General features: G+C 49.9%; 1 protein-coding gene across 2 annotated transcripts; it reads left to right on the plus strand.

The window, feature by feature from the left end:
• The first annotated feature begins 1,074 nt into the window (after positions 1 to 1,074).
• Positions 1,075 to 23,221, plus strand: TGM4 (transglutaminase 4). 2 transcript variants are annotated; one of them, XM_056334771.1, is made up of 17 exons: positions 1,075 to 1,389; positions 3,614 to 4,325; positions 5,947 to 6,071; positions 8,241 to 8,440; positions 13,664 to 13,843; positions 13,980 to 14,086; positions 14,418 to 14,547; positions 15,166 to 15,284; positions 16,734 to 16,841; positions 17,399 to 17,573; positions 18,079 to 18,217; positions 18,478 to 18,581; positions 18,864 to 19,115; positions 19,736 to 20,086; positions 21,754 to 21,923; positions 22,424 to 22,560; positions 23,080 to 23,221. In XM_056334771.1, exons 3-17 carry the CDS (start codon positions 6,067 to 6,069, stop codon positions 23,219 to 23,221), a joined length of 2,319 nt encoding a protein of 772 aa, XP_056190746.1. In that variant the 5' UTR covers positions 1,075 to 1,389; positions 3,614 to 4,325; positions 5,947 to 6,066. The 2 variants fall into 2 exon arrangements, with proteins under 2 accessions (XP_056190746.1, XP_056190747.1); XM_056334772.1 differs by lacking the exon at positions 1,075 to 1,389 and adding an exon at positions 1,448 to 2,733.
• The last annotated feature ends 684 nt before the right edge of the window (positions 23,222 to 23,905 follow it).

Genomic DNA, 23,905 nt, shown 5'->3' on the forward strand with positions numbered 1-23,905 from the left:
AAAAAAATTAAAAAAAAGGTCAGTGATTTGCCTGTAAAATCTGAAATGTGGTCCTGAGCCATGGGAAGCATGGACAGGGAGGTCCCCAGGGTCGGGCAGGGGCAGTCAGTCCCTGTGGTACCCTCAGGGCCCTGATGTAGTCAGTGGCTGTACCTGGGGTGTCATTTCCAGTGCTGGACAGCTTGGTTCCAAGAGAGCTGTTGGGAAACTGGTCTGACACGAGCATACCAAGATGGCAAGGCCCTAACACGGAGGGGCTGAAGGATGTGGGCTTGTTGGAGATAGGGAGGCTCAGGGAGACCTGGACGGCAGCTGACACATGCTTGGAGAGGAGTCATAGGGGCAACGGAGCCAAGCTCTGCTCCGTAGAAATGGCCAGAACAAGAAAAGTCAACAGACACAGGTTGTGTCTTGGGAGTTTCAAGCTGGGCATCAGTCAAAGAAAGGTCACCAGGAAGTTAGTTGCCCAGAGAAGCAGCAGACTCTCCACCCAGGGAAGTTCTTGAGGGTCAGCTAGACAAGACCTCAGCTGACCCAATGTAATGTTGGTGACCATCAGATCTGGGCAGGAGGTTGGACTTCTGTGACCCGTGGAAGGATTTAATGGGCAACACCATCTATAACTGAAATTGGTTTGCCCTTTTGCTTGCAGGCTCGGCGGTGCCCATTAAATGCTGCTGTGCCACGGAAAGATTCCTCCTCGAGGCGTCACACAGACCTAGGCCTCCAGGGGCTTGTTGGCTAACCACAGAAACCGTAAGAGACACTTGTGTATGTATTCATAGCCTGGAACCAAATGCACTGTTACCAAAGGAGAAGCACCCGGCTGTACTCAGCTGCTGCTCATGAAATGCTTTCTGCACTCGCACCTTTGCTGGTTGAGGAGACTACCTGCTGAGTGCGAAGCTGGCGGTGGCTCTGGGGCAGGGTAATGGTGGCCAGCTGCAGCACCCCAGCACGGGGTGACCCAAGCACTGGGAAGCCTGGACCTTGCAGTGCTCTATCCCATAGCTGCGTGCAGCACTGCAGTAACCCATGTCCAGCAGCAGCACGTGACACACGCAGGACACTCTGTTCAAGGAAACCTTCTGGTTTCTGACTGTTTAATAACCCTCTTAGTTGTTTGAGTTCTTCCTCCACATTTAAGGAAAAGTTGCTGTTAGTGGCTGTACTAATTGCCAAGGCTTCATAAGCAACTCCCCCGGCTACTACAGCCCTTGGAGTCCAGAGGAATTGCTGGTGCTGGTTTAATGCTTGGGGAGCTCCTGGGTCAGGCTTCCGACACATTTTGCTGGAGGGAGATGATGCACACCCTGCTCAACCCTGCACAGGTCTTGCACGGCACAGAGGCTCCGCGGCACCCCCGGGGATAAAGCCACAACAACGGAAGTAAGTGGAAGGGTTGGAAAGAGTGGTAGCAAGTGAGGCATGGCAGGTGGTACCACCACTTTTTCAAAGATTCACGTACATTTTGAATTCGTTGCTCAGTCTGGCTTTGTTCAGAGGTCACTAGGAGCTGTGGTTTCATCCCACCTGTGGGAGCTGGGGCTGGCCTCAGCCATGTGGGCAGCTCCCCTCCTCCCCTGGTGAAGCAGAACCTCTCTGGTTTTGCAGAGACAGATAAGAGTCAAACAACTGCTTGGCACTGTGACATGCTCTCAGTGTGTCTGCACGGTCTAAACATCAACTGGGACTTCAAACCTAATTGCTTTCAGTGAGTTAAGGCCACACGTAGGGAGAAATGAGAAGTGCCCCAGGGAAGGATGAGGCATTACAAATGCTGCATCTGCTGCCAAGTGACTGTTTCCTCATTCGGAGAAGTATTCTGAATAACTCGTTCATGTCAGGACATTGCAGGGTTAGGCAACTCACAGGGGTATGGCCCTGCCTGGAACCAGTGCCGCATGAAAAGGCTTTCTAAGGAGCCCTGGTTGGCATGGACCTGCTCCAGCTGCCCGGGTGAGAGCATCTTGTGCTGCTGTGAAGGACAATGGCCTGGATGCTGCAAAGAGGGGTTGAGTATGCTGGTCTGGTTGCTTTTCAGGACAAATAGGCACAGATCCCTGCCCTCAGTCAGTCCCACAATACCAGGGAGACCACCACACACGACATCCAGATATCCAGGGGTGGGCCCAAAGACTTTGCACCCAGCATGTTTTAGATCTACTCCCATTCAGCGTAGGAGCTGATTCCCCAGGAACCTGCAAATCCTCCTTGTCTAGGAAGGTTCTCCCTTCCCACCACGTAGCAATTTCAGTCACGCTGCTGGCTGGCAGGAATGCAGCATGGCATAACCAGACCTATAGTCTGTAAACTGTACATCTGTATGTATATAGACACCCACACAGTCAGATGGGAGAAACTGTTACACCACCCCTGCAGAAAAGAAATGTTATTTGAAGACACTGGTGTGCAAATTTATTTTTTCACTTGGACATGCGCAAACAAACACATATCCTGTAGGTAGGAAAGTATTCTGTCATTATTTTCCTTGTTCTCTGAAGCTGGTTTTAATATATGGATAGACTGTTTCATCCCTGATTCAATATTTGTGCTATTGATTTCCTTGCTCATGCCATTTATTTTTTGCAGTCCTCTTTTGCTTTATTTTTCCTCGTACCTTTTCATACTGTTTGCTTTAGGTGTAGTCTGTGGAGATATGTCCACACTGCAATCAGCCAGTGTGGTCACACATGCACACTCGAAGCTAGTTCCTGGGTCAATGGCAGTAGGGTGAGTACAGCCCTGGAGTAACTGCACCCACCCTGTTGCACCCTTTCCAAGCACACACTGTGGGCTGCAGGACCACGCTTCAGAGGGTGGAGGGGTCCTTCTCCCCATCTTGAGTCTCTTGATGGGGTGGGACGAAGGTGCGAGGAGCAAGTTAGCAAGCTAGGGCTGTTCGGTGTAGGAAAGAGGCGGTGGTGGTTTGTAACAGGGGCTGAGAAGACCACGAGTTGCGTGGAGAAAGTAAGCTGGGGTAGCCGTTGACTGTCTCTCCTCCACCACAAGGACGGGGCACAAGGGAAGCTAGCAGTAGCTTCAAAGCCAGAGGATCTTCCTCATCCTACAGTGTGTCATTCAGCAGAGCTGAATGCTCTGCTGCCTGCAGGACGCAGCAGAGGCTGGTGGATTCCTTGGGTTCAAAAAGGTGGTAATTTAAAGGAAAAAAATAATAATTAAAAAAAAGAAGCTTCTGTGAGGAAGAAGTGGCAGGATGGAGATACTCTTTCGTTGCACAAAATTCTGAAGTATTGTTTTGCTGAGAAGTCATTTTATCTTGAGTCATTTTAGTTCAACATAAAAATCATCTCGGCACTGGAGCTTGCTAATTTCAGCATTTCTGGTGCAACAGTTGAACCAGAGTTGAGGGTCAAGCAGTCATAGCACTGAACTCCCAAGCTCAGCTTCCACACGTGTTGATTCCTATATCTGGACTGATTTTGTCTCTTGCATCTCAGCCAGGGAAGCGTAACAGGATCTTGAAAAATACCCAGGAAAGGTATTTTAATGTTGCAGCATTTTGGCTTGTTAAAGCAGCTCTGTATCTTTTCCAAGATGGCCTGGCCTAAACCCTCAATTTCCTATGATGACCACAGGACTTCTCTTTCAGATTTAACACCAGCCAGCAAGTGCCATGCAGCCGCTCGCTCACACATGCAGCTTGGTGCAGGATGGGGAGGAGAATCAGAAAAAGGTAAAAACCAGGAAAAAGTAAACCCCGTAGGTTCAAATAAGAATAGTTTAATAATTGAAATAAAGTTTTTAAAAAATTAATAACAACTATAATAATGAAGAGGAGAGGGAAAGAGAGGGGAAAAAAATCAAGGGATGCACAAAAACAATTGCCCACCACCCGCTGCCCAATGCCCAGAAGTGATCAGCAGCCCCCAGCCAGCACACACACGCACCAGTTTATATCCTGAGCGTGACGTTCTATGGTATGGAATATCCCTTTGGCTAGTTCGGGTCAGCTGTCCTGGCCATGCTCCCTCCCGGCGCTGGCAGGGCGTGGGAAACTGCGAAGTCCTTGACTTAGGGACACTGCTCAGCCACAACGGCATCATCCGTGTGTTACCAGTGTTACACTCATGCTAAATGTACAACGCAGATACTAAGAAGCAAATCAATTCTACCCCAGCCGAAACCAGGACACAGGGCAGTGAGAGTGCTACACGAGAACTTTTTGCTTGAGTAGCTATAAGCCTACATTTGGTGTATGTGCAGTTTTGGCCTCTGTTTTCTCTCTCTGCTTTTTTCAGGAGCAGACCCCTGGGTGGTGCTGGGTTGGGCACAGAGTGATGTGGTTTTCATTTCTTCTGGAGGTAAATGCCCAAAGCTGGTCACCTACATCCTTAACTTAGGTCCAAAAACCCTCTTTCAAGGTTCAGTGAGAAGGAAACAATGAACTACCGTAGACATTTTATAACATCAATCACGTCTCTGGTATTTGACTCTGGGAAACTCATTACCAGGTAGCTGGGGTCAGATGACTTGGAATCAGTTAAAATCTGGGCTTGGCCATTTTGCATCAACCCCTGATGTCCAATTGCCTGTCACAAGTTGGTTCATGTAAGACCAGGAGAGAAGCTGCCTCCTGGGAACATGGGATGCCCTCAGGGCATGGCTGACAGGCCACTGTCATGGCCCATGGTTGGTGCAGTGAGTGAGAAGTGATCAGATCAACACTCCTTTCAGAGTAAGAGCAGCACTGGCGTGTCAGGATCATTACGTGGACGAGACGTGTCTCACTACTAGGAAATTCCTAATGACTGGGATATAAGCTTAATGAAGTGATGGGCGGGGAGACACCAACATAGCACCCCAAATAAGGTCCAGCTCAAAAGACACGGACCGAATCCCTGGCTGATCTGTCTGCAGTTGTTTTTCTTTTTATTCCCCCAAGACTTCTCATCACTTTTCATTTCCTACGCTGTGATTCGCAAAGGACTCAACTTGTACTAGATGGTACATGCAGGAGCAGTCCTGCTGTGGTCAGTGGAAGGGACCTCCTTGCCGTGGTGCCCCTCAGGACCCAGACACGGGCTGTATGTAGCGTGTACCTTGGCGGATGCACCGCTCACCCCCATACCTCAGAGCAACTCCTCAGGGTGGCCGGGAGGATAAGTTCATCTTTCCAGAGTGCCAAAAAGGAAACCTTTGGTGCTTTTGATCTGTGCTTTGAGTGTTACTCTGATTGGACATAGAACAAACAGAAGTAACTTGAAGCCTTAGATGGTTATAACAAATGTAGAACCATACACTGTTATTATAAAAGGCAACTTCTCCATAACTAGACATGGTGTGGCAAGTAAATGATGTAAAACTAAGGACTGGGTTGCACTTCATGTCTTTCCTACTTGGTATTGGTATCTGTGGTCATGGTTTAGATGTCTAGACTTGTTTTTTCATTTTTGATACACAAAATAAACAAAACCTGAACAAAGGGCAAGCTTGTAAACAGGAGCAGCCACTGGAGAAAGATGATGGTGTTCATTTGCATTTTATTACCTGCTTATGACAGTTAGTAAGGTGACTTTCCTTATAGCAGATACATGCAGATAAGGCTGATAGCCTCTGGTATCTGGTTTTGCAAGCTGGGAAGTGAGTTGCTGAAGTTACTGGTAATAGGCTGGAAACGGCCTGTGAAAAATATATCATAGAATTATAGAACCATAGAACGGTTTGGGTTGGAAGGGACCTTAAAGATCATCTAATTCCAACCCCCTGCTATGGTCAGGGATACCTTCCACTAGCCCAGGTTGCTCAAAGCCCCATCCAGCCTGGCCTTGAACACTGCCAGGATGGGGCATCCACAATGTCATCTCCTGTTTCTGTTAATTAGAAGAGTATAATTTTATGAGATAGATTGAAGTGATTAACTGTTGTGTTAAGTGTTGTGACTGTTTGGGGAAAAAAAATCAAAAGGGCTGGTATTTTTCATAGCTTCACCAAGGAGGAGGAAAAGAAGTCATGCTGCTGAACCACAGCCAGCCACTCTGGCCAGCAAAGACAAAGGGAGATTTGCCTGTAGGAAGGACGGAAATCACCTGCTGACAACATGAAATGAGGTAAAACTATGCCTTTGAAAAATGTTCCTGCAGTTGAAGTTGAAATCTCTTTTCTCAGACCTTACGAAGAGCAGTCTCAGGTGGTATTACAAATACAAAGGTTCGATGTCCTCTCCCAGCAGGAAAAACTTGTATGAGCCAGGGGAGAAAGTTAATGTAAGAGTGTTGTATCACATGCCAAGTTTAGTGCCGTTGAATCGAGGTACTACCAGTGCATAGAAAAAAATCATGGGAGCAGGGAAAACCAGTAGATGCACAAAGTGAAAGAACTGAAAGCTAGATGCTGTCTGCTGTAATAAACAAAAAATTCCTGTAACAGTCAAAAGGTCAACCACCTTCCAAGGTGGAGAAGGTTCATGGCAGAGCAGAACCCACACCCATTCAACTTCTACAATCTTTCCTTGAATTCTGATGTTCAAAGTGAGGGTCAGAACGTGCATGCAGTTGAAATCAGCCTTTTGCGAAACCCTATAGGACTGGAAATGTGAGTGTTCCTGGTGACTACATGCCCTGCTTCCACCACTGACCATCTGGCACGCACCTAACAAAATTTTTTCAGGAACGAAGTGTTACTGACATGAACCCGTTCCTGTTTGCGAAAATCTGTAAATTTTCCTGTAGAACTGCTGTGTCAACACAATTTAATCTGCCTCCAACCAAGCATGGAATGATATATATGCTGATAACAGGTTGGGACTGGATTAGAAGGCTACTGTCAGTGATTTCAGATGAAGTGGATTGCTCTGTTCCTGCAATTAAGTGGAAACCAGTAATATACATAGTAAACGTTCAGATTGTATCTGTTATTGATTATGTTGTTGTACTGACATTCCACATATACTTTACTTCATCCCATGCTGTTTCTAAAGAAAAACGTCTTTCACCCTTTGGGAGGAAAGACATGCAGTGTAAAAGCAATGCTGAAAGGTAAATTGGGGTTACAGTGGGGTTTTTTCAGTAGTGAAATAGGTAATTGCCAGCACATTGTCTGATGCTGAATGGTGAGTGATGCTCTGTCTAAGAACGCTGGCGGTTTGGATGTTCCTACAGATGTCCCACAAGATTGTAGATGTGTACTGAACCCTCGGTGCCCTGTGATGCACTAGTGATGCTCTCAACTAAGGACACCCAACATACACCTGCTAGCGAGTAGTGACATGCTCAAAGGGAGGGATCTGCCAACTCAGCACCTAGCTTACGCTGACATTTCAGCACCAAATGAAACAGTCCTCCTGAAGTAAATACCTAGCTACCTGAGCTGATGGAGAGAAGTCAGTGCCTTTGAAGGCTTCCACAGGGAGATCTTGTTTAGGGAGATCCTACGTTTAGGTGTGCCTGCCTTGCAAACTGAATCCTGCCTTGCTGGACCCTGGGCTGCTGCCACGAAGGGAGGCATTGAGGCCTGAGGCTGCTCCCATGGCTGAGCTCCCACTTCACTTCTGGGTATGGGGGAACATGTTTGTATCTCTTTCTGGCCACTGTTCCCATGTCGCTGTTGGCCTGTGTGTGACCAGCTTTCCCCTCCATGGAATAGACTCATCTCCCCATCTTTGGTCACCCTGAGGACCAGCATGGGGAGGCACATGGGGTCCAGCCACCTCCTGGGCAGACGCCTTTGGTACAGCTGTCAGCAAAAAGCATCTGGCAGACGGCTCCTAATCCACTACTTTTCTTGATCCTCCTGGACATTTCTCCCGTTTCCCACCTGCCAGGCTATCTCCCTTGACATCTGCCTGATGCCATGGGGAGGGGACCAGTGCTAGAATCCTTGGGCTTTCCAACCCGTAAGTGTAAACACTGGATTTTGGCCCACAGCTTCAAATGCTTCTGTCCCAAACATGATGACAAAAATCTCATTAACTTCAAAGAGACAAGACCTAATGAGGAGGTCTGTTTTCCTAAAGACTAAATGTTTGTGGGCTGCCTTGTAAAGTTGGCCCTCGAGTTGCAGTCCCAGTAACCTGGGTGTCAGGGAATAGGTGCATTCTTGTTACTCATCTAGCCCGTGATTTTACTGTTTGTCAGTGTAGGGTCTGTCCACTTGTCATCTGATTGTGTAAATCCACCTTCCATGTAAGTCAGGATTTAAGTTTCGCTGTTTTTCAGGGTCTGACTATGTGCAGAGGGAGTTGTAGTCATTTGTGTGGGTTTGTTTTTTTTTTGCCACAGGAACTTCCTTTCTCTAAACACCACCCCTTTGGCAGTGGACCTGCTGACACCTCAGAGCCCGGCACTGATAAAAAGGGCAGCCCGTGTTCCTTCACCACACTCAGAAGCGAGTGGCAGAGGCTACTCAGGAGCTTGGAAGCTGCTGGCACTGCAGGCACCTCGGGTCGAAACGCTGACAAGAGCCATGAGCGGTAACGCTGGTGAGTTTTTAACACTCGGCACAATAACCTGTGTTAGATGTGCGGTTTGGCAGGTCTCTCGCAGGGAGGATGGCAGCTCTGGCAGAGGTGGGGGGGTTCTCACCCTTCTGACTGCCATAGGTGACACCTCGGAGAAAGGGGTTTCGATGCCACTGCTGCTCAGGGGCAATAGGTTTGCTCTGGCTGTGCAAGTTCTGGTTTTGACAGATCGGTAAACCAACTGAAAAATGCGACTCACTTTTCATCACTTTTCATCACTTTTCATCAGACTGTAGACATCAGGTTCTATTGGTGATAATGGGAAATAAACGCAGCTCTTTAAAACTTATTCCACGTTAAGGTGAAAGGAACTCTTTTTCTTTCAGTCTACTAGGTTGAGCAGGTTATTGCTTTTTAGTGATGGCTGGTACCATCTGACGGAAGTTTTGAAGTTAACCGAAAAGGGGACTTATTTGGACTTGAGCTCTGTCCTTTGGCCGTCCTGCCTGCCCTGTTGTCAGAAGATGCTGCACTACTTAGAAAGGTACCCAAGTCTCTCCTGTAGCAGCTGCTGAACCACCACCGCTGGCTGTGCTCCTGGGGCCAGCCCAGGCCCAGGGTGCCCCAAGCCCCCAGGTTGCAGCAGCTGCCTGTGGGCTGGCTGGTGCCTGCAGCAGGGCCAGGAGCAGGTCTCCGCAGCTATCGGGAGAGGAAGGGTGTCCTGACACTGCTTCAAGCCCCTCCATTTCACACTGCCGTATTCTGGGTGTGGATGAGACGTCTCTGGGATGTGAGAGAGTGCCTGGAGGTTGGGCAAGGATGGGAAGTAAATGCAGGAGTCCAAATTTAGCTTTCTCTTGCAAAACTACAGTTCTCACCCCACTTCCCTCCTGTCCTTCTGAGCAGCCCTTATTACCACTGAAGCCAGGCATGCTATAAAAACTCTGCTCCATATTAATATATTTTTTAAAGCCTATCACCTCAACCTCATGGAAAAAAGGCCCCAGATCCTTACCAATGCAAAGTCCTCATGTCCCTGTTTTTGTTCCAGGTGATCGCTGTGCTCTCAGAGCTCTGAACACCTCCCCAGGGGGACAGCAATGCGATGGGGCTGGTGGGTTAGTGCAGGAAGGAGCTCTACAGGAAATAAAACATAGCACTAGGAGATAAAAATAAAAATACTTCTTTAAAATTTCTTCTAAAATAGAAGTCTGGCAGCGTTCAGTGTTTGGGTTTGCTTCTGGCCTGCTCCAGAAGCGAGCACAGCTAGGGCTGCCCCTTGCAGCTTGAGCCTCTGTCCCTCGGTGGGTGTGTTCTTGGCGTGCTCAGCTCTGCTATAAATTGTTAATTCCCGTGTCGGCAAAGCAGAGTGCTTGCAGGCAGCCGGGCACAGGGCACCCAGGCACCCAACCCAGTGCCCCAGGCAGGAGGCAGAGCAGGAAGCCAGCGGCACGCAGGGGCTGCCCGGGGATGGGGGTGGCAGGCTGCGGCCAAGTCCCTTTGAATGCAGTGATGGGAAAGCCATCTTGCATGGAGCCAGCTTGCTCCGTGGCATTTCTTGGCTCAGGATACCATGCCGGCTCTATCACAGGGTATCACGGGACTGTTTGCACAGGGATAAGTGCAGGGCAATCGGTAGGCAGTGCTGTGTGTGGACGGGTCTTTGGCACCAAGCTCTGCAATGTCAGGACACTTTCCAAGGCAGCTGTTTTTAGTGGCTTTTCTCTGTGCATCCTCAACATCAGTGATGACCAGAAACACAGGATAGAAATGCAGTCCCGAAGTTAGGAAATGCTGGAAGGATGGATTCCCCAGGGCCCTTTTCCCTGAGCCATCCTATGCGTTCAACTTCCACATCCCTCCATAGCCCTTTCCCATCATCAGGGCTGTTTTCTGGTACCTTCTCAGCCCAGCTCCAGGGTTTCCATAAGCAATAAGGTTGAGCAGCTTTGGAGACTGGAAATTTGTTAGTGCTAAGGAAGACAGGCTTGCCCTTCATCCTTTTCAAGAGGATTAAACAATATTAGCTGAAATTTTTGCACACACACCCCATTGTGCAAAACATCAGCCTGAGGTTGGTATCTGGCAGGCAGCAAGCAAACAAAAAGCACTCAAAAATGAAATCAGTTAACAAAAGATAACGATGGTCAGTTCTATTTCCTGTACGGTTTTTGTTATGTAAGTAAGATAAATATGGCTATATTTAATAATTATGATAAAGACGTAAAGTTATAAATATATATTGATTATATATTTTATAATATGTATTATCTTTTAAAAGATATAAATTTTATCATTAAGATAAATATAGTTACTAAGAAGAAATACACAGATATAGTAACCTGGTGGGGATCCAGGGGTGTCAGTTCAGTTTACTCAAGGCTGTAGTCGCTGCTGGGTGCAGGTGATTTCAACCATCCCTGGATCTGGCCCTGCCTGTGGCACCTCTCATGCTACAGCAGCTGCCAGCAGATTTCAGCCTCTTTGATGTTAGGCTTTTGTTGATACGCCGGTTAGCGTGGTTGCCTGGTGCCATGTGAGTCTGTCAAGACCTTTGGTGAATTAATCCCCTCAGCCATTATGCCTTTGACTGGCCGATTTCTGTTACCATAAGCCGTTTTACATTTCCTGCCTCTCCCATGTCTTCGTCTGAATCACTCATGAGGCAAGTGCTTTTGAGGTATTGTTACTCCCTACTGTTCATATAGAATTTATCCTTCAAGGATATTTAGTGGGCAGGTACAAGACAGGTCGAACCCTTCCAAAGGAGTATAGCTCAGCCGCGTTCTGGCATGCTCCAGCTCTCCCTGTCACACCTGGGCAGCCTGCCAAAGCCTGACGTAGTGACCCCCAGATCCCCGTCTTCATGGAAAGCTGAGGGCTTTCCCTTTGCTCAGGTGTATCACCGGGTTGCACCTCTCAGAGCTCCACTCCTGTGCCGCAGCCCCGAGCTGTGAGCCGCTGCGCACGGAGGTGCTGAGGCTCTTCCGAGCCCTGCTCCCATCCGGAGTTGCAGGAGCAGAGAGCAGCCTAGGAGACAGCGGCTTTAAATGCCATGTCCTACCAAATCAGCTGCTGTCTTGGGAATGAATGGGAGCGAGGCACCTGCAGGGACTCCCGCTGGAGTCCAAAACCCTGCTGAGGTCAAACGGCAGCAGCACCAGCGGGCACGGAGGGAGGCATCGCTCCACGGTGAGCGTGCTGCAGCAGCCCGCCCGGAGCAGGGACAAGCGCCTGCCTTGCCCTCCGAGGCAGCCCGGGGCTGCTGCCACATGTCCCTGCCTGCCTGCTGTACCACCCAGGGAGGCTGAGGGATGCTTGGCCTCTGAGTGTTTCTTTTATATCATGTTATGTCATGTTATAACATATCATATGTCATGTCATGTCATAGTAAATTTATTATAGTCTATTTATTGTATTACACAATATGATATTATACTATACTTTATAGTGCTCTTCCCCCCGCCCCCCCCCTCCCCCCCCCCCCCATTTAGCATTCCCCTGAACAGGCAGCATCTCAGCAACACAGCTGGCTCCCAGCCCCAGACCTTCCTTTGGTTACTTGGGTTGTAGGAGAAACCAAGTCCTTGGCAAAAAAGATACATCAACAAAACCTTGCACAGGTTTATGTATGCAGACTTCTGTAAGAGGTTGGTCAGTGATTATCGTGATATTTTTGGGGACTAATCTTTGAAGGGGAAATATGAAGAATGAGGTTCAGTGTCCTGAAGAGCCCCATTTCGCAGGCCCTTGGCAGCCCAGAGGGACTGGGGGACTCGGCACCTGAGGGGAGCCAAGTTTTGGCATATTCGATTTATTCCCGGCTTGACTGCACGAGCTATGTTTTGTAAGGAGCAATTAAAGCTACTGTTAATTATTATTTGAAAATCACAAAGAAGGTGTTCAATGCTAATATAAGGTTTGACCAGAGGGGAATACACTGAGATAAAAGTCCCAACGGTGAGGTTGAATTTCTAAGCTGCCCTCTGCTAGCTGGGAGCTGCCTGGGAGCACGATGTCTGAGTGTACCTTGGCAAGCAGTGCTTCCATCGCCTGTCTGTACTACTACTACTTCTACTTGTTTTAATACCAGCAGTAACAAAGAACCATTTGTAATACTCAGAGCTGATGCTCCATGCGTTTGGTGTGGCCCAGACGTGCGGCAAACAGGAGTTGCTCTCGTAGCTTTGGCTTTAACAAGGTGCCACAGCAAAGCAGCTGAGCAGACGGGGACAAGGAGGAGAGGGCTCAGGGACACGGCAGGACCATAGGCATTGCCCACAGGGATGCTGAGGCGGTCAGGACCTTTGGCGGGCTCCTATGTGTGATGTTGGGGGGAGCGCGGCTGCCTCGCAGCAGCTGCAGTCATGGAATACAGATGCACTGTCCCCACTGCACTTGAGAGGGGGAAGCGAGACTTTCGCTATTACAACAAAACGTGGAGTTGTGCCATCTTCCTGGCCCACGGTGGGCTGTGGAGCTGGCTCACGGCAGCTGGCCAGCTGGCAGCGTGCAAGGATAGCCCAGCAGACACGGACTGCCAGGCCGGTGAGATCCTTTTTGCAGCCTTTTGGCTGCTGTGGAAGCAGCCCCAAGGGCATGCACGCAGGGGTGCTGGGGGGCTGGCTGGGTGCCTGGCTGCGGCAGGGGCAGAAAGCCTTACATCGCTTCCAGCTCCCCCAGGCCGCTTGTTCCCTGTCACCCAGGGCCACCTCAGAGGCCAGACATCCCTCAAGACTCCCTGAGCTGGGAGGGAGGGAGGCGGAGGCACGCTGCAGCTGCCCGGGACCAAGCAGTCGGAGGGCAAGACAGGCGCTCATCCCTGCTCGGGGCGGGTTGCTGCCGGCCTCTGCAACCCATCCCAGCAACATGACTCTCTATCTCTTTGTACATATGCTGAGTATTTGTATATGATATGATACTACATTATATATTATATGTTATATATTCTATGTAGTAGTATATATTATTATTTATAATGTAATATAATGTTGTTATATGATACAATACAATATGCTACTATACGATACTTTACGTTTTATATATCTACATAAACCATTGCACCATCCATTAGCTGTGGTGATCCTCAATCCTGTGGTGATTCCTTGTGCTAGATCACTGGACACTTAGATGTTTTGATAATTCACAGGATTCCATTAAGAGGAAAACTGTATTTACTGAGCAATTTACCATCAATCTCTCTCTTTTTCTTTTCTTTCTCCGTTTCTGCTAATGGCTTTGCAGAGACCAGTCTGGCAGTCACTGGGATTGACTTTCTCAAGAGCCAGAACTCCTGCCTGCACCACACGGATGCGTACAACATCAAGAACCTGGTGGTGCGACGGGGGCAGGCCTTCCAGCTGCAGGTCAGCTTCAACAGGGCACCCAGGACAACCGACAAGCTCTCCGTGCGTTTTGGCTTTGGTAAGCAGGTCCCCCCTCTGCGGCCATCGGACACAGCGGGAGAGCCCCAGCTGCCTCTGGCTGCCCGTCCCTGTGGCACCGCAGTCACTGCAGACTCGTGCAGCCCTCCCGCATCTTGTGCTGGGTTTGTTTCTAGGCGAAAAGCCAATGAAAGTCAGGGGGACCCTGATGTCACTGAACCCGAAGTGGGAGCAGGATCCCAATGAGTGGCGAATCTCCATCATCAGGAGCAGTGGCAAAGAGGTAGAGCGCGTGGGCGGTGCTCCTGCATGGAGGGCAGTAATGCCAAGCCCATCGGGAGCTACAGAGCAAATCCTCATACCCCTGTCCTGCTTTCCTGTAGCCCTGTAATCTTAGGCGGGCAGAAGCCTTGCCCTGTTTCATTCATTGTTCCTGCCCTGCGCATGCAGGATGTGCCCCATGCTGCCGCCGCCTTCTCCTCCCTCCCTGCAAGGCCCCCCACGGCCACCACGTTCGGCACTCGTGTCGGTCGGTCGCGTGGAGCAGTGCTTCTGCCGTGCCTGTGGCCGTGGTGGAGGGTCCATTGTGCCATCTCTCCTTGTCACCTCCCCAGTGCCTGCTGTCTATCACCAGCTCGCCCAAGGCCCTGGTGGGAAAATACATCCTGAACGTGAAGGCTGGGACTAGCATTTACGAGCCTGAGAACAGTGCTATCTACCTTTTATTCAATCCCTGGTGCAAAGGTGAGTGGTCCCGCAACTGGCGGTGATAATTACTGCTGCTAGGGATTGTCCCTGGGGGGGCTTTTCCTCACATTTTTCCTCCTCGCTTTCCCACATACATTGCTTTTTCCCCATAAAACATCTCAGCAGCATCCTCACAGAGCCTGTGGGAAGCTGGGCAGTAGCAATGAGCCAGCTCCTCACTGGGGGGTCCCCAGTGCCAGGTTCAGGGGCATCTCTGTGCCACCCCTCTCTGTTTCCCTGTGCCACCATAAAGGTTAACTGAGAGGACTGAGTTGACTTTAAATCCAGGTAAAAAAATAACAAGACAAAACCCCCGTGTGTTGTTGGTTGGCATCAGCACCGCAGCTCTCTCTGTTGTCTGTCTAGTCCACTGAAGTGTTTGCTCAGAAAGAAGCATTTTGCTAAAATAAAACAGTGGTCATGTAGTGATAGACCCACAGGAGTAAAGGAAAGGTTAGTCTTGCAGGAAATTCTTCCAAAATGCGAGTGCTGCATGGTCGTCATTTGATGTGAATGTTACAGCCCACCAGCTCCCCAAGTTTAGCTTTCCAAGGAAAACTTCATATAGTGTGTGTGCAAATGACCTAACATCTGAGAGGGGTTTTTTTGCTCCAGATGATGTCGTCTTCCTGGCTGATGAGGCGCAGAGAAAGGAATATGTGCTCAACGATACAGGCTACATCTATGTCGGCTCTGCATACAACATATACGGTAGACCCTGGAATTTTGGGCAGGTAAAACACAGTTGTCTTGTTGGCATTACCCTTATTTGCTCTTTCTCCCTTAGGTATTCATTTCAATGAATCAGACCTATAAACAGTTCAAAACTGTGAGCGGCTCAAAGCGCTTGAATAATCCCACCACTTCACTGGGAGGGCTCACTGCTTAGAGTAATCTGTGTGCTTGAGTGTTTTCCGCAGCCACAGCTGGAGAACGGGTTTTAACGGCAGGTTTATAGTCGGACCATGAGACCCCTGGCAAAGGGCATGGAAACTGGGGACAGAGCATTTCTGGTTGAAAAAATTCCCCTAAGGAGTCCTCTCCACTCTCATGCAACACAGTAGCTGTTGGTAACCACAGCTCATGAGCCGTGGAGAGGGCTGATGGGGAAAAAAGTCTGATTGTTTACCTGTTGCATCATGATTGGGAAAAAATAGGGGAAAAGCACCGGCAGAGGTTGTCATTGTTCAAGTGGTGCCTTCACCGATTACGAGGTGAACTGTTGGGTGCAGGACACAATCAGCCCTTCTTCTCAGGAAGGGTGCTCCTCGATGCTGCCTCCCGGATAACTCCAGTGGCGTGGCACAGCAAACTCGCTCGGGCTAGAGATAAGAGATGGATGCCAGGCCAGGTTTATTTACACTCCATAGAAAGCACACGGGCACCCAAGTGGAGCATCCTACACCCTACCCAGACAGACTTCCACACCAAAATTGTTGGAACCTGGGGTTTTTTTCCTTTTTTTTCTTTTCTTTTTTTTTTTTTTTGTTTCGTTCGTTTTGTTTTATAAGTCTGTGATTTCAAGCTGCAGAATGCAGATGGCCCAGAAATAGTGTTCACGCTGATGCCGTCTCCCCGAAGGGGCTAGAGGGCATTGTCCATAGAGCTGTTCCTACCCTTACATTTATTCTGCTGTTGAGCAGTGAGAATTGATATTGATATTCTGCCAAGCTTCATTGAATCGGATGTTCGACATCTCTGTATACTGGACTTCAGGGAGCTTTATCAGCAATTGCTAATTAGGAGTCTTTTGCTGTAATAATCTGCATTTATGTACTCTTTTTCCCCTGGGGTTCATTTTGTAGCTATGTCAATAGGCTGGATATCTGTAGTGCTCTTAAGTTTTCATTAGACTTGTGAACAATTTGCAGGGCTGTAGAGGAGATGATGTTGGCAACTTAGGACTATGCACCAGGAGTAGAGATCGCTGGGTCAGGTTCCAACTGTGTCTACAAGACACATGGGACAGGCTTTTGTCTTCCAAGCTGGGGTTTCATTTAAGCCTCTCTTTGGAGAGAACAGTTTTGGGAAGCCCCATAGGCTTGAAATTCATTATCATAAAGGAAGTTCAGAAGTTAGAACTAGTCAGTTTCCTCCATGTACTTAGACAGACTTTGTAGTGATTGAGCAGATTCTGTTTTAGACTGGCATATAAAAAAGTCTCCACTTCCTCTCCAAAACAGTTTGAGGACTTCATCTTGGATGCCTGCATGTATCTGCTGGACAAAAGCAAACTCAAGCTGAGCTACAGAAGGGATCCTGTGCTTGTGTCCAGAGCCATGTCTGCTTTGGTATGCCTCTCTGAGAACTGCTTTGCACCTCCAGCTTTCCCTCCTCCTTCTTACTTGCTCTTCTTTCCCTGGCGCCTTGAACACCATTTCAGGATGCATCTGAAATGGGTTCCTTCGGGAAAACACAAGGAAAGAGCCAGAGGCATTTTGGGTGGAGGGAAGAGGCAAGTGAGATACAGCATTTCCCCATCTCCAAAGCCTGCAGCTGCCCCAGTGGCTGTGCTTCCTCAGCAGCTGTGCTGGCAGGGCCAGCACAAGGGTTGCGTTCTGGGGGGCAAGTGCTCTCTGCGGTGGGGACCCTTCTTGGAGCCCTGGGGTTTAAGATACAGGATGCAGAGTGCATTTTGGCTGCCCCCGAGCAGCCGTGCCACCTCCCTCAAGATATCCAGGTGGAGGGTTTCCAACCAGGGGAGCCCCCAGCCGGCACCGGTGGCCTCGCTGGGTGCCACAGGGCTGTGGAGCACCTGGGGAGCCACAGGGTGGGCAGAGACCTTGGGCTTTAAGCCTTATTCAGCCTCACCCCTGTGTTTTTCTCCTTTGCATGTGTGTGGCCACAGGTTAACGCCAATGATGACAGCGGTGTCCTGCTGGGGAACTGGTCAGGGAATTACAGCCACGGGACCTCCCCTATGGATTGGATTGGGAGCGTCTCAATTCTGCAGGACTATTACAGAACGAAGAAGCCAGTCTGTTACGGACAATGTTGGGTCTTTTCAGGAGTCCTCACTACAGGTAAACAGTGAAGCATCTCCCTTCTTTGCTGTTCTAATTACTATGCTAATAAGGCAAATTACCATGCCTCTGAACGTCAGATGTGGCAGGGTTTGTCACCTAAGGAGAGGCTGAGGGAGCTGGGACAGCTCAGCCTGGAGAAGGGAACGCTCAGGGGGTCTTATCCATGTGTATAAACAGCTGACAGGAGGGAGTGGGGCAAACAGCCAGGCTCTTCCCAGTGATTCCCCGTGACAGGACCAAAGGTTACGGGCACAAGCTGAAACACAAGAGGTTCTGTCTGAGCATGGGAAAAAAGTTTTTTTCACTGTGAGGGTGACCGAGCAGTGGCACAGGTTGCCCAGAGGGGTTGTACAGTCTCCATCCTTGGAGATATTCAAAAGCTGTCTGGACATGGTCCCAGGCGCCTGCTCTGGAGGACCTCGGGCGGGCAGAGGGGTCGGATGAGGTGATCCCCAGAGGTGAGTGATTTTGTGACCCTGTGTTTTGTCTGTCTGCGCTGCAGTCATGCGTTGCTTGGGAATTCCGTCCCGCTGTGTGAGTAACTTCAACTCAGCACATGATACAGAGGAGAACCTGAGAGTTGACGTTTACCTGAATGAACTCGGAGAAAAGCTAGAGAATAAATCCTTCGACTCTGTCTGGTACTGCCAAAGGGGACCAATGCTTTCTAACCCCCAGCACCACCCTGCAGCACTGCATTTCCCAGCCCCAGTAACTCCTTTGAGAATTTCCCTCCTGCTTTGGGTTTGCTACCCAGGAGAGGGAGAGAAAGCCTGGGGTTTCACAGTGTTACATGCAAATCCTCACTAAACCTGCCCTTACTTAAGGGTTAAGGGAGGAGATCACAACTCCTCTGGCTGTAACAGCTCACTCCTTTTCTTTCCAACCCAAACGAACACAGGAACTTCCACGTGTGGAATGACGTCTGGATGAAGAGGCCAGACCTGCCAGTGGGGTTTGATGGCTGGCAAGCAATTGATTCAACCCCTCAGGAGAAAAGTCAAGGTAGGGTTTGCCTAGAAAGGCTCTTCTGCAACTCCCGAGGGAGGCAGGGACATTTTGTATGGAAACCATGGTCCCCAGTCAGCAAAGCATGCGTTCCCCATGTCACTTGGGCAGTGACATCCTAATGCCGGAGGTCTCGCTCCTGACATTTCAGCCCAGATTTACTACTAAGAGTCAACTGCCAAGACCAGGATTCCTGCTTGGGTGGGTCTGAGGGTGGAACAAAAATTGGAGGCTCTGCTCATATTTGAAAAAGCAAATTATGTTGAATATGCTTTCTAGGTATATTCCAGTGTGGTCCATGCCCGCTGAAGGCTATCCGAGAAGGGGATGTGTATTTGCCCTTCGACAGCAAGTTTGTGTTTGCGGAGGTGAATGCTGACAAAGTCTACTGGGTTGTCAGGAAGGTGAATGGCAAGGAGAAGTACACCAAGATGGGCGTGGAGACCCAGTGCATCGGCTTGAACATCAGCACAAAAGCCGTGGGGCAGAACACGCGGGAAGACATAACGGCGCAGTACAAGTTCCCTGAAGGTGACTGCCCCCATCCTCTAAAGCAGTACCAAAGAGGAGACCCGTGGCCGTGTAGATCACCCCACAACGGGTGTTTTCTCCAGCAGATGCAGGGGCCAACCCGGTGTAAGGCCGGGAGGCAGCGCTGCTCCCGGGCGTCTTCACGCCCGCAGTGACACCTATGGGCTGCTCCTTAGGGACAGATGCAAGCAAGCTTGCAGGCAGTGAAAGGAATGGGCTGAGTGACCAACCTAGTGGTCAGGCTCACCATTGCTTCATTTCCTCATCGTTTTTATCTTTCTGTTCCCCAGACCAAATTTGAAACACAAAAACCCCCACATTCCCTCCCCACGGTTCTCAGGTCAAGCCGTGTTGTGCTAGACTGTTAAAACTCTTCCCAGTGAGGAGTGGGAGAATTTAAGATCATCCATCCTCCAAAAGTGTCTCCTTCAGGAAATTCTTCCAGTCCAAACTGTGCAGTTAGATCTGGTGGTAACATAAACCAAGAGGGTCTCCTCAGCAGGGGCTGGAAGTGTCCTGACAGCCTCTCTGCTCAGAAGCAGAAGCATAAATAAGGCAAAGGTGGCTCTGGGTGATGAGACTGAGATCACAGCTGTCACCCATCTTTTTTCTTCATCTAGGCTCCAAAGAGGAAAGGCAGGCCATGCAGAGAGCTACCTCCTTCATACAGCCTTCAGGAATGACACCTCGCGCACGCTTTGGTTCACCTATGCGCATGGGTAACAGCACGGACTCCAGGCCTGAGGTCCTGCAGGAGGCAGTCTCCAAGACTGGGATCCAGCTTGAGATAATCCATAAAGAGGCTTTGTATCCTGGCAATCCCCTTGAACTGGCTGTCACCGTGAAGACCTCTACTCCTGGGAGCTGGACCATCAATCTTACCAGCTCCTGCCAGCTGCAGTCCTATACTGGGAAAGTTCAGGCTAAACTTGGACATATCAAGGAGACCGTCAAGCTTGAAGGCAAATCTGGTAGGCACGGAAAGCTTGCTGCGTGCTGTGGGCTATTCACGGTGGCGCTCGGGGGGTCACCCAAGCTGGTTCATAATGACTCCGCTATAGGTCAGTGCATGGCACCGTATGGCACAAGGAGCAGAAACTGCCTGCCCCGCCTGCCTCTCCTGTTACTGCATCTGGGACCTCAGCTATAGGCTGGGATCCCACCACAGCAGGGAGCAAAGCGTGAAGGCCCTGGCCCCGCTGCAGCTTCAGCGAGGTGGTCAGCAATGCAGCGGTGTGGGCAGACAGACATTTGTATGGTGTGAGCAAGGTGTGCTGGAGCATCTCCCTCCCATCCTCACTGCCTAAGCATCAGGGAGGCCACCACAGGCTTTGGGTGCACTTGCGTGGGTCAGATCCCTCACAGGATTTAGGTGGCTGGAAACGTCAGCTTTTTTCCATTCTTGTGCTTGCCACTCTAATGGTGATCAGCTGGTGGTGATGCTGTGAGCGTCATTTTCTGAATTCTTCACCCAAGCAGGTTTCAGCCTTGCGGCTGCCTGCCTGGCTGACCCCAAGAGCTGTTCGCTGTTTGTTGCACATCTTTGAGCAACCTGTTGAGCAACCTGGGTTGCATGTCTGATCCCCGGCAATGTGACTGAAATCTGCTAAACAAGAGACTAAGGAGTGATGAATAATTAATAGCACTTGCTCATCCCAAGTGTGAGACACTCCTGCAAAAAAAATCTTTGCTCCTGGTGATTGCTGAGTGTTTTCACACATATACTGTGGCTGTAAAAATGCAGCAGGGTAGGACACAAAGGTAGCTACATACATTTAAGGGATAAGGGCAGGCTTTCTTTTTCCTTTATTCCCAGAAGCAAGGAAGCCTTGCAGTTAAAGCAATGTTCAGGCTCCAGTGCTGCTGACTCCAGGGCTTTTCCGAGCCGCTGGAAGTCTGTGCAGGCAATTAAAGACAAAATCTGATGTGAAAGGAAAGCTGCTAATTTTATAGCAAGCAGTGCCTCCGAGAAACCCCAGGGGACGTGGGTTTAAACGTACCCAACCTCACGCTCCTCTGCCTCCTCCCGAGTGCTGGGGCAGCCAGGGACGAGGGCTGCTGAGATGCTGGATGTGAGCCTGAGCTTGGTGGGGAGATGCTGTGGGCTCAGCCACCCTTCTCATGGGCTGCGTGTGTCAGGTACCACCCACCCAGCCAGGGCTTCACCCACAGGGACACAGCCCTGAAGGACCCCTGGGTCTAGCTGAAAGCGGGGTGGTCTCTGCAAATACATCTCATCCTGCACCCTGGGACACCATCCACCAGAGCTGACTTTGCCACATGCCTGGGCATGTGATGAATCATAGAATTGTTTAGGTTGGAAAAGACCTTTATTATCATTGATTCCAACTGTTAACCCAGCACTGCCAAGTCCACCACTAAACCATATCCCTAAGCACCGTGTCTACAGGTCTAAACACCTCCAGGGATGGTGATGCCACCACCTCCCTGCGCAGCCTGTTCCAACGCTTGACCACCCTTTCAGTGAGTAAATGTTTCTTAGTATCTGATCTAAACCTCCTCTGGTGCAACTTGAGGCCATTTCCCTTTGCTTTTCCTTCCTGTTGCTTGTTATCTCGGAGAAGAGACTTACCATGTAGCACAGATGAAGCAGCGAGTTGCGTTTTCTCTTCTGCAGAGATGCAGGTCCCTCTGAAAATTATGGCCGACGCATACATGAAGACACTGGCCTCAGTGGAAGATGAAGCACTCATCCACGTCACCGCCATTGCCGAGGTCCAGGGGACAGATGACAAGCTCACCAAGGAGACGACAATGAGCTTCGAGTACCCCCCCATCACCGTCCAGGTGCGGTAGCTGCCAGCCTGGCTCCTCAGGGACAAGGGTTAAAGCCCTGCTCACTGTAACACCGTGGTGGTGTTAGCATTCCCAGTGGCATCTCCGGAACAGCTGCCTCCTGGGATGCTCAGTCCTTGGCATTTTATTTGGCTGTTCAGCCTTTATTTGAAGGTTGAAAGCAGCCATGAAATGAAGAGTGGCCCATCTCAAACGGGCAGGCAGGGGCTGCTGGCGGGAAGGGGATGGAATAGGACAGTTTGTACAGGGCCCATCTCTGATCCCGCAGCTCTGTCTCCTGAAGGAAAAACAAGTTGAGAAACCAGAGGGAAGAGCTGGGAAAACAGGCAGTGTGTCAGAGCACACAGTGCTGCAGGAGGGTGGAAAGGATACGAGGGGTTTGTCCCCTACCGTGCTGGTGGTGAGGAGCAAACCTGCAGCAGCTCCAGCATCTTTATTACCCCTCTGATCCCCAATATTTGGGTTTGTTTCTGTCTTTCTTCCTCTGCCAGATGCCAGAAACAGCCAAACTGAACAAGGAGTTCACCTGTGCCTTCATCTTCAAGAACGAGCTGAATACTGCCCTGGACAACTGCAAACTGCTGGTGGAGGGCCTGGGCCTGTTTAAGATGGCAACGTTTGATGAGGGGTAAGGAGACGAGCCCGGTATGAAATGAGCATGGCAGGACTCTGCTTTGTTTCTTTTTTTTTTTCTTTTTTTTTTTTCATTTCTCTTGAAGAAGCAGTTAGGGGATTTGGAGTAAGGGGGCCCTTTGCAAGCTGTTTGAAACCGTGCCACATTTGGGCACAGTCCACGCAGCAGAAAGACCTATGCAGAGGTTTGTATGCTCAGGGCATTCAGGCACGACAGGGACTCTCCCTGCGCTCCTTGCTGCGATGCCAGGTGCTGCCCAGCCAGTGTGAACACAGCTGCTTCCTTCAGAACCAAATTCAGTGTTTCAGCAATACCAGGAGGTCTGGGGAAGGTCCTCAGGACCACCGGCCGGCACCACCATGCCGAACCCCACTTGCTGCACTTTGGTCACAGGAGAAGGGAAACACCCACCCTAAACAGAGGCAGCAGCTATTTCTTTAAGCGAAATGATTTGAAAGTGGCAAAAAGAACCGTAACTCATGCGAGGACTATTTGTGTTTCCTTTGCCCTTAGGGATGTAAAGCCTGGTAGGATCATTAAGTCTCAAATAATATGCACTCCAACAAGACTAGGAGAGAAGAAAATAGTAGCCAAGCTGACCTCGACCCAGATCAAAGGGATCTCTACAGAGAGGGCCATCACCATCACCGAGTAGGATCAGTGCCGCGGCGGGGCGTAAACAGCGGCCTTACTAAACATGTAGCACCATTGCTGTCCTGGGCACTTCTTGCCTCCTCGATTGCTACAGTACTCTCGAAGAGGAAAAATCCCATTAGGCCAAGGGAAATAGAATGACTTAAAGGACACCGTTGTGTTGACTGCAGTTAATTGTGATTCAATAAAAATTGTTGAAATGGACTGTGTGATTTGGTTGTATGATATCACCAGGTTGGGGCGGCTCCAAACTCACGAGGGGACATTCCCACCTCAGGCCAGGGATCAGAGCTTGTGAGGGTGCCAGCTGCAGCCAGCAGCGGGTGCGAGCCTGGGGTGTTTTGCAGCCGCTTGGCTGCCAGGGCCAGCAGTGCTGCGGTCCTACAGGGACAGCCACCCAGGGACCTCACTGTGCCACAGGCTACTGCACAGCTCAAGAAATGTTTTAAGCAAATCCATCCTAGACTATTCCCTCTCCCTCCCAGCTGGCCAGCTGGGGAACGTACTAGAATGTGCATTTTTGTTGTCTGTAGACAACAAAAAATGCAAACCTGGCACAGTCTCCCCACACACCATTTTTCATACATCATCTTCCTATCCCACCCATTTTGGGGTAGGGGGAGGGTGTTTGGGGCATTTTTTGAAGCAGCACTGTCTCCAGCAGCATTACCAGTACCTCCCTAGA

The sequence above is a fragment of the Falco biarmicus genome, chromosome 4 (genome assembly GCF_023638135.1).
Source record: "Falco biarmicus isolate bFalBia1 chromosome 4, bFalBia1.pri, whole genome shotgun sequence".
In the NCBI taxonomy this organism is placed as follows: Eukaryota; Metazoa; Chordata; class Aves; order Falconiformes; family Falconidae; genus Falco; species Falco biarmicus.

Coding starts and splice junctions, on each gene's coding strand:
- TGM4 (XM_056334771.1), top strand. Junction 14,087..14,417: donor TCAGGAGCAGTGGCAAAGAG/GTAGAGCGCGTG, acceptor TCACCTCCCCAG/TGCCTGCTGTCTATCACCAG. Junction 17,574..18,078: donor TTCAGGAGTCCTCACTACAG/GTAAACAGTGAA, acceptor TCTGCGCTGCAG/TCATGCGTTGCTTGGGAATT.